Source organism: Stenella coeruleoalba (genome assembly GCF_951394435.1).
Source record: "Stenella coeruleoalba genome assembly, chromosome: 19".
Lineage (NCBI taxonomy): Eukaryota > Metazoa > Chordata > Mammalia > Artiodactyla > Delphinidae > Stenella > Stenella coeruleoalba.
In genome coordinates, this window is record NC_137165.1 from 6,242,216 (window position 1) to 6,257,141 (window position 14,926).

General features: G+C 41.5%; 1 protein-coding gene across 1 annotated transcript in view; it reads right to left on the reverse strand.

Moving 5' to 3' along the window:
• Positions 1-14,926, reverse strand: part of DNAH9 (dynein axonemal heavy chain 9) — a 300,193-nt gene that overhangs the window by 234,118 nt on the left and 51,149 nt on the right. Inside the window, exons 15-17 of the mRNA XM_079903920.1 lie at positions 14,575-14,710; positions 10,794-10,990; positions 10,275-10,699 (exon numbers count right to left, since the gene is read on the reverse strand). Of these exons, the coding sequence (XP_079760046.1) occupies positions 10,275-10,699; positions 10,794-10,990; positions 14,575-14,710 (758 nt within the window). The remainder of the gene's footprint in view (positions 1-10,274; positions 10,700-10,793; positions 10,991-14,574; positions 14,711-14,926) is intronic.

Consider the following 14,926-nt stretch of genomic DNA (forward strand, 5'->3'; position numbering starts at 1 on the left):
GCAAGAAGAAACAAACCATTTTTAGGCTGACAAATCAAAAGTTATCTTAAGATTATCCTCTAGTAAATGTATTCTAAAACTTGAAGAATGAATAAATAAAAAAGAAGGAATTTGAGCAAAGAACGGGAGGGTATAAAAATGAGTAAGCAAAACTGTAAAATAACCAAATAGAAGATCTAAAAATAGAAAGTATAATTAAAATTTAAAGCTCAATGAATGGATTAAACAAGAGATTTAGACAACACTAAAAGAGAGAATTAGGCTGCTGTTTGATAAAAGTGGAGAAATTATTCAACTGCAGTAAAGAAAGACAAACAACTGAAAACTGAAAATTATTCAAATATATGGGTGATATTTAAAAGTGTGTAAGTGTAACAAGTGTAATAAGAGGTCCAGAAGGAGGTAATAGAGAGAATGGGCAGGAAGCAATCTCTGAGGATATCTTGGCTGAGAATTTTCTTGAATTAATGAAAGACACCAAATATAAGATCAAGGAAGCCCAACAAATTCAAGGTGAAATTAATATAAAGAAACCCTCACGTAAGTACTTCAGTATGAAACTGCAGATTACCAAAAGTGAAAAAAAATCTTAAAATTAGCTGCAGTGAAAGGACGGATTTCTATTAATTAAAAAAACCCTAAGTTGATGGTTAACGATGCAACACCAAAAATGAAGGCAGGAGGGGGCTTCCCTGGCGGCGCAGTGGTTGAGAGTCCGCCTGCCGATGCAGGGGACGTGGGTTCGTGCCCCGGTCTGGGAGGATCCCACATGCCGCGGTGCGGCTGGGCCCGTGAGCCACGGCTGCTGAGCCTGCGCGTCCGAAGCCTGTGCTCTGCAACGGGAGAGGCCACAGCAGTGAGAGGCCCGCATACCGCAAAAAAAAAAAAAAAAATGAAGCCAGGACACAATGTAATAACATTTTCAATAGGCTTACAGAAAATATGTTATCCTAGAATTCTCTCTTCCACATATCAATTTTTTCAAGAACAAGGGCAAAATACATGCACTTGGAGAGAAAAAGAATGAGAGTTTTACCAAAAGAACCTTATTAACGGATCTTCTAATGACTACAATTCAGATAGCATGTCTGTAATGTAGGAAGATGGATGAGCAAAGATATTGGTAAATATGTAGATGAATTTAAATAAACAGTGAGTGTATAAAAATAAAGTATGATTTGTGGAGTTTAGATAAATAGCAGAGAACAACTGAAATTACTTGGAATTATAGAATATAATTTGATGTATGAACGGTTGAGATCAAACTAAAGTCCTTGTATTGGTTGTGAAAAGAGTAACAGTACTGATTAGTTTACTCCTTTTAAGAATGTTTTTTAAAATAGTTATGGTTAAATATTAGAAAAGAAGACTTAGATAGCACAACATCCAAATTAGCAGAAGGGAAAAAAATGGAATAAGAAAAAGGAAAAATAAAAGAAAATATTTTAAAAAATGCAACCCAAAGCAGGCAAGAAAGAAAACAAAGAAAAGAAGAACAAATAGAGAAGACACAATAAAATGGTACAAATGAATTCAAATATAGCACAACAGACATTAATGAACAAAATGCTCCAGTTAAAAGAAAGATATTAAGGTAGATAAAACATTCAGTTCTATATCAATTATAAAGATCTCTTCTAATATAAAGGCGCAGAAATATTGAAAGCCAGAGGATAAAATAAGAGACACCAGGCGAATGTCATACAAAGGAAATTGGTTTTGTTATACTAATATACAACAAAACACACTTTAACACAAGAAATATAGCTAGTGATAAAAGATTTTTAACGTGTGGCTAAAAGATTCAATTTTCCAGGAATATATAAAAAGTCAAACACTGTATGCTCACATAGCATAACCTTAAAAAATATGAAACAAAAAGTGACAGAATTACAAGGAGAAATTGACACTCTACCATCAAAGTGGTAGATTTTTAACACAGTTATCTCAGTAATTGATAAATTAAGCAGACAAAAAAAAAGGCAGCGAGGTTATAGTGGATTTGAAGAAAACAAGTTTGATTAAATAGGCATGCACAGAACATTATACCCAACATTTATAGAGTACACATTTTTTTTCAAATATGCACAGAACATTTATAAAAACTGACCAAATTCAACAAATTTCAGAAGCTTTTTATTACATATGTTACATTCTCTGACCACAATACAATTGTTAGAAATTAATGACAGAAATGCAACTAGAAGAATCCACGTTTTAAGATTAAAAAAATATATAAGTACATCATAATGAATGTTAAAAATATTTAGAGTTTGATTATTACTAAGACTTGTGAGATGTAGGTAAAATTGTACTTAGAAGGGAACTTATAACTTTAAGTGTTACATTAAAAAAGACAGAGGGCTCAAGGTGAATAGCGAAGCACACATCTTAACTTAGCCAAAGGACAGAAAATAAACCCAAAGAAAATAGAAGGAAATAATAAACATAAAAGAATAAATTATCAAAATAGAAATCAAATTATAATAAAGAGGATCAATGGGTTCATAAGATTGTTCTTTGTAAATCTCTTGGTAGATTAATTAAGTAAAGAAGCCAGAAAGCACAATAGAAATGAATAGAAATCTAAAAAGGAACACATCGATAGATTCTGTAGAGATTAAACAGGTAAGAGCATAATATAAATTTCATGACAATAATTTGAAGATTTACATGAAATGGATATATCCCTAGAAAAATATGACTTACTAAGGAATAGAAAACCTTAATATTCCTATAAACATTAGAGAAATTACAGGTAAAAATCTTGCCACAAGCAAAATACCAAGCCAGATGTTTCAATAGGAGATTTAAACTTTCAAGGATTAGAGAATTTCAATCTTACACCAACTCTTACGGAGAAAAAACAAGAAGGTTACTTCCTAACCCATTTTATGAAGTTAGAAAACCACAGAGCAAGATCAGACAAAGATGTTACAGAAAGGAAAAACTGAAAGCCTGTTTCATCAAAAACAGACACATCAGTGCTAACTAAAATATCTGCAAACAAAATCAAGCAATGAATATATTGAAAAAGACAATATTTCATGTTGAGCTTAACTCAGTAATGCTAGGTTGGTTCAGTATTAGAAACAAATAATATAGTCACAACTTTAACATATTGAGGTGAAAAAAACAGAATTATCTTAATGGAGTTAGAAAAAGCGATTGATAAAATGTTATATCTATTTTCGCTAAATCCTCTTAACAAATTAGGACTAGAAGAGAACTTCTTTAATCAGATAAAGAGATGCCATAAAAAACTCACGGAGTATTATACTAAGTAATGAAATGTTGAAAGTATCTGCTTTAAGATGGGGACAAGACAAGGATACTTACCATCACCACTTTATTCGATGTTATACTGACAGTCCTAGTCAGTGTGGTCAGATAAGAAATAGCGATAAAACGCATTTTAAAAAAAAGACTGAGGAGGAAGAAATAAAATTATCATAAATTTGTAGATGATGACTATGCACATAGCAAACCCCAGAGAGTACACAGATGAATTATTAGAATTAACAACTTATTTAGTAGAGTTGCTTGATACAAAATCGACATACAAATGTCAATTCATTTCCATGGAAAATATGATTTTAAAATATCATTTACACTAGGAAACAAAAAATAAAATATTAAGGAATAAATCTTAAGAAAGACGTGAAAATCATTTTAAAGGAAACGATTACAAAATTTCATTGAAGGATATTAAGGAAGATAAATGGAGAGATAACGTGTTCTTAGGAATATCCATTACTACAAAGATGACAATTTTCCTCAAATTGATCTATAGTCACTGCAAGTATAATCAAAATCCCAATGGATTTTTTCTTCTACAAACTGATTTTAAAATGTATGTAAAATAGTAAGGAAGGGCCGAGAATGACTGAGACATTCTTAACGAAAGTGAACAAGGTAGGGACTCGCTCTGCCAGATATCAAGATTTATTACAGAGCTATAGTAATTAGGACTGCATCATATTAATGCAGTGACCGACAAAGAGCTATTTAACGCAAAAGATAAAACTTGTAGGAGAGGATGTAGGAGAATATCATCAGGATCTCAGGACAAGAAAGGATTTATTTAACAAGAGAAAAGAAGACAACACAAGGGAAAGATGGACACATTTGGCTACATAAAAATGAACTTGTCATCAAAATATACCATAAATGGAGTGGGAAGACGGGCCACAAAACGGGAGACTAAATCTGTAATATGTACAATCAGCAAAGGATTAGACATACAATATATAAATCACTTCTAAGTATAAAAAGGGAGAAGATAAAGTCCAACAAAAAATGGGCAAGAGCTATGAAGAAGCACAGAATAGGAAGCATAATGACTCATCCAAAAACACAAAAAGATGAGCCACTTTATTCATAGTGAGAGTAATGTAAAATGTCTATCACAGCGAGATACCACTAAGCTCCCAGCAGAATGGCCAGCAGTAAACAATCTGTCAGCAGCAAGAGGTGTTGGGGACTGGAACCTTCACAAATGGCCGATCCACCTTGGCAAGAGTTGTCATTACCTGCACTGACCCAGCAATTCCACTCCTAGCTATACACCCTAGAGCCATGTTTGCTCATGGATACCGTGATAGCTGTATAAGAGAATGCATAGCAACCTTGCTGATATTAGTGAAACCATCTGAAACAACCATATTAACCACAGAATGGATAGATTGTAGCATATTCAGATGATGGGATACCCTACAGCAGTGGAAATGAATGAACTACTGCTATATTCTCAGCGTGGATGGGTCTCAAATATAATGCTGACTAAAAGAAACAGGACGGAGGGATATATAGTATGCAACACTGTTTCATTTTTATAGCTTTAAAATGGAAATCTCAATATATGTATATCTCTGTGTGTCTGTATGTATATATATATATATATATACACTAAGCCATGAAGAAAAGTATGGGAAGGATTATTTCACATTTAGGGCAGGGGTGACATCTGGTAGGGAGGAAGAGGGATTTAATCAGGGAAGAGTACATAAGGGAATTTTAAAATGTAGCTAATGTTCTGTTTCTTCGCTGGATAAAGTAAATGAGAGTATTCGTTTTAATATTTTTCTCTAAATCATACGTATGCTACATTTTAAAAAATTTCTTTTTTCTTAATTTATTTTATTTTATTTATTGTTGGCTGCATTGGGTCTTCATTGCTGTGGGCGGGTTTTCTCTAGTTGTGGTGAGCGGGGCTACTCTTTGTTTCAGTGCGCGGGCTTCTCATTGCAGTAGCTTCTCTTGCTGCGGAGCACCGGCTCTAGGCACGCGGGCTTCAGTAGTTGTGGCTCGTGAGCTCTAGAGCGCAGGCTCAGTAGTTGTGGCGCACGGGCTTAGTTGTTCCGCGGCACAAGGGATTTTCCGGGACCAGGGCTCAAACCCATGTCCCCTGTGTTGGCAGGTGGATTCTTAACCACTGCACCACCAGGGAAGCCCCTATGCTACATTATATAATAAAATTTCTTGTAGAGAGAGAAGGGAAGATGAAGAAGTAAAGGGATCAAGTATAGACACACCTTTTGAGGAATTTTGCTATGAAGGAGGGCACACAGAAATGATGCTGTAGCTGGAAGGACTCCTGGGACCGTGTTCCTTTCTTTTTTTTTAAGATGCCAGATGTGACAATATATTTGCATGCTGTGGAAAATGTATGAAAATAGATGGTGTTGCTGATAGGGAATATTTAAGGAAGTAAGTTCTCGAGTAGATGAGAAGAAAGAGGCTGGACTTAGAAAACCAGGTTATTCACTGTAACAGGAGAGGTAGTTGAATGTATAGCTTCAAATGCAGGTAGGTTGGTAGATTTGTTGGTGAAAGGTGAGTTAGCTCTCTTGTGATTGGTTCTAATTTTTCAGTGAAATGAGAGGCAAGGCTATAAGGGCAGAGAGGATATTTGAGGTTTAAGGAGAGAGGAAAAAAAGAGTCTATGGGAGTTGGGAAGAATCTATGAAAATGTTCATAAAAAAATTTATGTTCATAAATTTAATATGAGATTGGTCAGAAGATTGGTTTGTTTTTCCTTCATCCAAGGATGAATTGCTCAGGTGCAGGTGTGGGGCACTGAGTTTAAACAGTCAGGGTTTTATGAGGTGGGAACGGGAATGGGGAGCAAGGGTGATAAACACTGAGCTATCCCGATAAAGCACCGGGACCAATGGATTGGAAATCCTGATGGGTCTGAAGAACTTTGCATGGCACCGTTGCCAAGTAAGTGAGCTGGAAAGATACCAAGTGGTGGTCAGAGAATGGAACACTTTAACCTGAGATTTTGAAGGGGAAGCAAGTACTTGCTCATCTTTCCTTCCACGCCACTGAGGGCACAACACAGAATTAGATAGCACAGGTACGACGGAAGGAAAGGGCAATGGAGAGAGAGGTCAAGAAAATGAGAGGCAAGTATAATGAAGGCTCCATGTGGATGCTGAGTCACTGAGGAAAATTATTAGCAGAAGGATGGGAAAGGGAGACTGAGCCAGATGACATGACCTGCAACGAAGGGGAGGAATGGCTAAGGGCTTGGCAGGTGACTGTGGCAGGGACAAGTGGCAGGTTTTACTGTCTGACAGAATTCACTCCAGTGGAGCCAGAGATTTTGAGGGAGGACCAGGTGGAATGGTTTGGAAGCTGCAACTAAGAGCAAGAATATCTCATCTACCTCTAGGCCCAGTGGTAAGAAGGATATAGGAGAAAAATCAGCCCTACTTGGGAGGGCTGCAGGGAAGCAGTATCCTCAGGAGAGAGCTGGGCTTCAGTTAGAGCAAAAAAAGGATGAGAGAAGACGAAGGGACAGTGGACTTTGCTGATGCAAGATCCTGAGGTCCAGGGGAAGAGCACAGGGGAGGGCTTTGCAAGGGCAAGGATGGGACTGAGTAAGATCAGGGCATGAGGAGCTGAATGGGGATGAGAGTCAAGATGATGCTATGGACTAAATGTCTGTGTCTCCCACAAATTCATATGTTGAAGCCCCAACTCCCCATTTGTGATGGTATTTGGAGCTGAGGCCTTTGGGGAGATTATTAGGGTTAGATGAGGTCATCAGGGTGGGGTCACCATGAGGGATTAGTGGCCTTATAAGAAAAGGAAGAGGGAGATCTCTCTTTTTCTATCTGTGCACAGGAACTGAGTAAAGGCCATGTGAGGACACAGTGAGAAGATGGCTGTCTGCAAGCTAGGAGGAGAGCTCTCACCAGGAATCAAATTGACTCGCATCTTGATCTTAGACCTCTTAGCCTCTTGAATTGTGAGAAATAAATTTGTGTTGTTCAGGTCACTCGGTCAGTGGTATTTTGTTATGGCAGCTACAAGGATCCTAATACCAATTCCAATGCCTATGGGTGGGTAGGGGGGCACCCCACACCACCAAGCAATTCTCCAACACCAACTGCCTGTCCTACAACTTGACTCAATTCTGACACTATTTACCTGGAGATTCCATAGGTTAAGGGCTCAGTCCTACAAGACTGCCTCACCCCCTTCAGACCCAGACACTAGTCCAGGTTGTCACCTTGCCTCTGACTGACCAGCTATAGGACAGAGGTTCCAATGACCTCCTCCTTGCATTTGATTAATTTGCTGGAGTGGCTCACAGAACTCAGAGAACCTGTTTACTCATTAGATTACCGGTTTATTATAAAAGGATATAACTCAGGAGCAGCCAGATGGAAGAGATGCACAGGGCAAGGTATGGGAGAGGATGTGGAGCTTCTATACCCTCTTTGAATGCACCACTCCTCCGAATCTCCACACATTCACAAACTGGGAGCTCTTGAAACCCTATCTTATTGGGTTTTATGGAGACTTTATTACACAGGTATGATCGATTATACCATCAGCCATTGGAGACTGATTCAATCCCCAGCCCCTCTCTCTTCCCTGGAGTTCTGGGGAATAAGACTGAAAGTTTCAACCTCTAATCACATGGTTGGTTGTTCTGACAACCGCCTCCCATCCATAGGTGAGGTCCAAAAGTTACCATTAACATAACAAAAGATACCTTTATGGCTCTCACCACTTAGGAAATACAAGGGTTATAGGAGCTTTTGCCAGAAACAGGGATGAAGACCAAATATTGGGTTGGCCAAAAAGTTCATTCGGGTTTTCCCATGCATCTTATGGAAAAATCCGAATGAACTTTTTGGTCAATCCAATATATATGTCTTATTACAAATCGCAATATCATAGCAGTCCAAGCTGAATGAGACAGATGATAATGAAGGATTGGATTTCTGTCAGTAAATGAAGTATTTATGTAAGGCAAGGTGGGATTAATCCTGACACCTACTAAGAGAAGGTGGAAATCACAGAATTACAAGGTACATAGTAGACACTCAATAATAAATATTTTTTATTGTTCTTATTATTTCTTTTTTTTTATCTAATCTTTGAGAACACAATGAGACATTCTCCCAAAGTGTAGCAAAGTAGTCAGTTTATGGATCACCAACTATTAAAACTGGAAGGCACCTTACAGGAATCCAGTCAAACTGTCTTCTTTCAGAGACAAGGAAACAGGGGTTCAAGGAGGACTCAGGCCTTCTCAGTGCTCTATCATGTGTTTTCCTGTTAAAACAACTGTTACATCCTGTGAAGCCTCACCTGGTAGGGACACATGGAAGCTGCTGTAACTATGCCCTGTATCAACCCTGTGTTTCTGATGCTCTGACATTTAGGGCCTTGTCGGCCCTGGAGGGATTGACCCTCCCAGGGTTAGCCAGTTCCTAGAGATAGTAAACAACCTGCTTTTGACTGTGCCTTTCAAATGCAAGCCAATCAATCCAAAATCCATATCCCCAACCACCTCCTCCATCTGGCTCTCATTCTCCAGGCCACAGTTCACCTGCCCTATAATCCCACAGCCAGGTACCAGACAACAAAAGACAGCCCCTACACCCCAGAGCCTGTTAAAATTAATAAAAAAACTAGACAATCCTAAACCTGCTCCTAAACCTGGAGAAGAATGTCTTGCCCATTCTTCTCCATGGAAGCCGTAATAAAAGCTCTTGCCCACATTTCTCCTCACTCCCTCTGCTTCCTGATTAACACTGGTGCCCCCCATTTGGCCCTGCATGGTGTGCTGTGCCCCCTCCTCTTGGGATCTAACAAACTATCTTTTCAATAGCAGTCATCTCCTGATCTTGTGGCCTTGCCATACCTAAATAATAATAAAATCTTCATCTGAAACATGTTCCCATGTCCTTGGGTCACCAGACCTGCTAATGGAGAGGGACCACAGAGCACAGAGCTGTCCCCTCAACAGTACTCCATTCAGGGGCAACACTGCCACCTCCCCAACTGCCACCATTGCTTCCCTTTCTTGACTCTCAAGTGTGGGAAACTGGCTGCTGCTTCTTAAACAACACTTGGAAAGCCCTGTTTGAAACATCCCAAAATGATTTTCTGAGGCTTTTCTAGAGTGGAGAACCATCACCCTTGCAAAGTCTCTCAAAATTTGTTTGTAGATAGATGCATTCTCGACTTGGCTGTCTCCCTTCCACATCACTGAGCGGCAAGCAAGACCAGCACCAAACTCTGGGGAGGGCTCCCCTGCAGCATCAGCTAATACACCAAAGACTGATCACTGAACAGAGGGACCACGGCACTCCATAGGATTCTGTGGGGAGGGGCTGGGAGCTGAGATTCTGCCTGTGGCAGACCTGTGAGGACAAGGCTAAGGGAAGTAACAGGGAGACTATTAACCTACTTGATTATTTATCTAGAGGTTGGTGCTCTGGCTTAGAGAGCCTGGTGCTGGGCTGCGTGGTCTAGGTCTATGGTGGAACAGACAGAGTTTCATATCCAATCTGTCACACAGCTAGAGTGGCACTGGCAGGCATCAGGGGTGTGTAGATTTAGGGGCTTCCGTGCTTCACAGCTGGATAATCTGAGACAAGGAGTAAGTGGGAGAAATAAAATCTAAGAGGCCCATTAGACCCCCTCTGCTTCTCAGGCTTAAAGAGATTTCACAGTCAGAGCTGTAAAGGGAGGTTAGATCTGCTATTATTGTCTCTAACATTATTTACCACTTACTGAGTGCCTTTCGCACACTGGGCACCAAATGGAAAACGAAACAGAAAGAGGCCAGGTCTGATGAACAAACGAGAGGGCAGGACTAACGTTACTGCTGGTGTCCAAAAGCCTGGAACCTCCAACCCGCTGTTTTAATTTTTAATTTAACCAAGAACCTATGGAGAAAAATGTGAAGAAGATTAAAAACATGGTGTTCCTGACAGCCCGGGAAGCTAGCAGGACTGTGTTACCTGTGAGTGACGTAATCCACAAGGTGCTGTTTGAACGTGAGGCTCCACTTCTTAATTATATTCAGCAGAGACGTTTTAAAGGGCCGCACATCAATCTTCATCCAGCTGTCAAACACCTGGATGGGCTCCAGCCTGCTCACGTCTTCATGGAGCTTTTCGTAGCAGTCGATCTGCGCTTTGAACTGATGGAGCAGGGGCGGGTTCTCTGGAATGCCGTCCTCAGCATGGGCTTCCATCTCCTCTGCTGTGAGCATGTGCCCATAGAGCAGAAACTGGCCCAGAGCCTCCTTCCGGTCCTCCACGTAGAGGTAAGAATACTGGCTGAGGGTGCTCCGATAGCCACAGCAGAGGGTCATCATGCCCTGCACCCGCCCCATCAGCTCGCCCCGCATGCCTGCCAGATCAGGCATGGCCTCCAAGTCAACCTAGGGGAGCAAGACAAAACCAGGCGGGTGACACCAGCACTTCACAGGGGGCTCCAGATCTGATGGGAGGGCAGGATGCTTGCAGATCCAGTACCTGATAATGGGGAGAGCCGTTTTGAGGGGAAAGCCGTGGAACCAAGGACGATATCCTAAAAATGCTGGTGATGAGACCCTCAACAATGTCGTAGAAGCCACCCTTCACTCCAGGCTCCAGAGACGGACAGAAAACCAATTCTGGGATGGCTAAGCTCAGTTGTGCTTCAAATATTGGGGTGAGTCCTGCCTTACATTCTGAAAAACAAGGAAAACAGAAGAGAATGGGCAACGTAGGCAAAATGCAATACTGTTTTAAAAGCACTCAGAGCATTTCTTTCCTTTAGATGAGCTGTTTGGGTATAAGAAAATGGAAATGTAAAATTTGCTAACACCCCAGAAAAGGTGAGGGTGGCAGTCCTGCAGTGTTTATTGACAGGGGAACCACTGACATTTGGAACAGGCTAATTCTTGTGCAGGGCTATCCTGGGCATTGCAGGACATTTACTCTCCTTGTCCTCAGAGAGCACGTCCTAGTGACTGATCAACCCAAGCCAGTCCCCTTCTGCATTCCCAAACATCTCCTGGGAGGCAGTACAGCCTCTGACTGAGAAGAGGTTGATTTTGCAAAGCCAGTTTCTTGGAAGCAGCTGATTTCTTCCTGTGCACAAACCAGGCCATTCCCCATTGGTAGCCACTAGGGGAACAAGGGTGTGCTTGTCCAACGTCGTGTAGGCGTGAAAAAAAAAGTCACAATCCTATCCCTTCTGCTCCTTTTCTGTAAAAACAGAACTTATTTTAATTCTGTAGTTCTGTAGTGATAAGATTTTTAAAAACAGTATAAATGATTAACAAACCCCTGATTACTTGCTAGACTAACTTGTCTTGCTAAATTTAAATAAAAATATAATATGGAACAAGATGTTCCAAGTACAAGATAAATGCTTAGACTCTTATTAATAACCACTTATTTTCATATATTTTTTGATTGTAAAAGTATTTAGGAGACTGCTGCGTGCTGGACATCACAGGAAGTGAAGACTACTCATGGAAATCCATTATCCCTTCTTCCCTGGAAATAGAGGTATAAGTGGGTGGGCTTGCAGTTAGGTATGGCAATGTGATTCCCTCACCAGTGGGATGTGGGAAGAGGTGCCACTTCTGGGCTGTGGTCCACGAAGCAGCAGGGGGCCTCCTCTGTGCTCTCTTTGCTCTCTCACAGGCTGGAGCCGGCATGCAGCAGTGATCCGGCTCAACCATGGAAATGAAGACCAGGCCCTAGAAAGCAGTGGAACCACAGGACGGAAGGAATTTGCAACTAACCTGGAGTGCTCGCTTTGGACTAGAACCCGGGGGACAGACTTCCATGTCCTTTAAGCCACATTATTGATGGCGTTCTTCTTACCACTGCTTAGCCATTCTCCCTAACTAAAAAACTGTGGGACCCTCAAAGATATGTAAGACTAAGGCTTTGCCTTCAAAACTGTAAGGATGATAAATCTGCATTACTGGACTCAGGAGTGTCCCATCCAGTGCATATTTAACTTAAGGAAGTGCAAGTTTACCAATATCACAGTAATTATACTATTATTATTATTATTATTATTATTATTTTTGCGGTACGCGGGCCTCTCACTGTTGTGGCCTCTCCCATTGCGGAGTACAGGCTCTGGACGTGCAGGCTCAGCGGCCATGGCTCACGGGCACAGCTGCTCCGCGGCATGTGGGATCCTCCCGGACCGGGGCACGAACCCGCGTCCCCCGCATCGGCAGGCGGACTCTCAACCACTGCGCCACCAGGGAAGCCCTATACTATTATTATAGAGTAATTTTTTTTTAAATCAGTAAAATTATGCTTTGTATATGTACTCATGATATATTCTGTATTCCTACATGCATTAGGTACGTATAATTTAATAGGTTGGGTTGCATATAGTTTAAAGGATTTAAAAGACTTTCAAGAACACGTTACTATATGAGATTTTGCCCTATGTGCTGACATAAGAACCGAATCCCTATGTTAGATGCAATGGCAACATAATTACTGTACAAGTCGGATGGTCCTGGTGGTTCCACGCCCCTGGTACAAGCAAATCGCTTTAAGAATTGAGAAGAGGAAGAGTGCTTCTGGATAGAGTGGGTAGCATTTAACCCAGGCAGGGTGTGGATTCTGAGAGATGGCTGGGAGGCCAGCCCAAGCTATGGGAATAGTATTGGTTTGACCAAACACGAGAAGTGGAAATGGTAAGGTGGACCAGGGGAATAAAGTTGTCCACCTGGGCTATGGCAAAGGGTCATGGTGATTTTCCTCTTGGAGGCCACTCTCTTTAGGCTCCTTCACTTTGCCTTGGTAACCAGCGCCTTTTAATGTTATCTATAGCTCCTCTGCTCAGGCAGCCACTAGGTCCAGCTCCTGCCCATTCTATTTTGTGAAGGAAATGTGTTCCCTTTCCCCCCGTTTCCATGGAGGGAAGGTGACTTTGGCTACCATCCCCTGTCCCCATCCTCTTGCTCCCACGCTCTTCTCCTCATGAGAGGAGGAGGACAAGTGACACATCGGACAGCCCAGATCAGGAGAGCTGGATAGACACTGGCCTAGGGTGAGTCCCTTATGCAGTGCCTGCACTCAAGTGTGGCTGGGGTATCTTCCTAGATCTAGAGGAGGGCTAAGTGACAGGACCCCCAACCTCCAGTATCAGAGGAGGTTTGGTCAGTTCACTAAGATGAGCACCGTTGGCGCTGGTCCCTAGGAACCAGTTTTCCAGTCTTGGTGCCTGTGTTTGATGCCCCAGGTTCTAGAAGGTGACCTCCCCGCCTTGTTGACTATGTCAGAGCCCATTTCCTGCTTCTCTATCTCCTTAATTTGGAGCACCTTGCACCATGAAAGCAAAGACCTTGCCTCTGACCTCAGTCACTCCACCTACTAGGACCATGGGGTGGGGGTGAGGGTGGGTGTTGCCCATCTGAGCTACACCCAGCACTGGCCTTGCTCCTCTCTGCACTGTCAACCTCTTGCAATGGGCTGGATATCTGGACATGGGTCTCAGCCCACCTATTTTAACTCTGCATCTGATTTCTTTCCTTGGGTTGGGCTCAGTGGACTAAGTTCTTATCTCACCTTCATCCTCACCTCATCCTTCACCCTCGCTGAGCTCCTCAGAATCTACCAGAATGCGAAAGGTGTAACTCAACTTTATTCCTGAACTCTTCTGCCCTTTCCATCCCATCCCTTACAAACCAAGGTTAGCCTTTACTATACAATCTTTGACTCTGTGTATGGACCATAAATTCAAAGCCCTTGGCTATCTTTTAACAGCTTCAAAGAATGCCCATTGCCTCCTTGACATTCCCTTTCCTTCTAAAAGCTACCTCATTCCCAGCTTCTTGTCTGACTCTTTTTACATAGAAAAACTTGATTCTTCCATGTAAGCTGGCTACTACAACCTCCCTGTGTTCTCAAAAGGCCACAGAGATACAGTACATTCAGCTTGAAGGCAGGGAATGTCCCCTCCCGCTGCTATGAGTCAAGTCCAGGTGGAGCTGCTCCAGCTTACTCACTCCTCCTCACTGGAGCTTCATTTAGACTGAATTGGCTTTTATATTTTTGCTTTTGCTATGGGCTTCACTATCTTAAAGCCTGATTTATCATCTGAGTTTTGAAGAGAGAGAAGTCTTTTATCATTGGACAATTTAGAAACGCAATGCCTTTGTTATAATTCACAAAATGTTCATGACACTTTGGGAAAAGTCACAGAGCACTCAATTGCACTTCACTGTAACTCAATAGATGCTATTACTGTTACCTTCCCAGTAATAAACCACATCCATAAGCCAGTAAATACCAGTATTTTCCAGGAGATACTTGAGGGAGCACTCAATGGCAAGAAAGAATCCATCCACCAACATATCATCAATGTAGTTAACATAAGTCTTCCAAATACTGGAGGTTGGGTCTGCTGAGAAAAGACCCAGGTTTTCCTACAAAATAAAGAAGAATGGATATAAACCATGTTTAATAATATGGGAGAACTGGTCTTATTATCATTAATGGGAATGAAAAGAACACATGGAGAAAAACTGCACTGTTATGAAGAATTTTCTGTTACAGGCAGACTTTGGAGATACTGCGGGTTTGGTTCCAGACCACTGCAATAAAGCCAATATTGCAATAAAGTCAGTCACACAAAGTTTTTG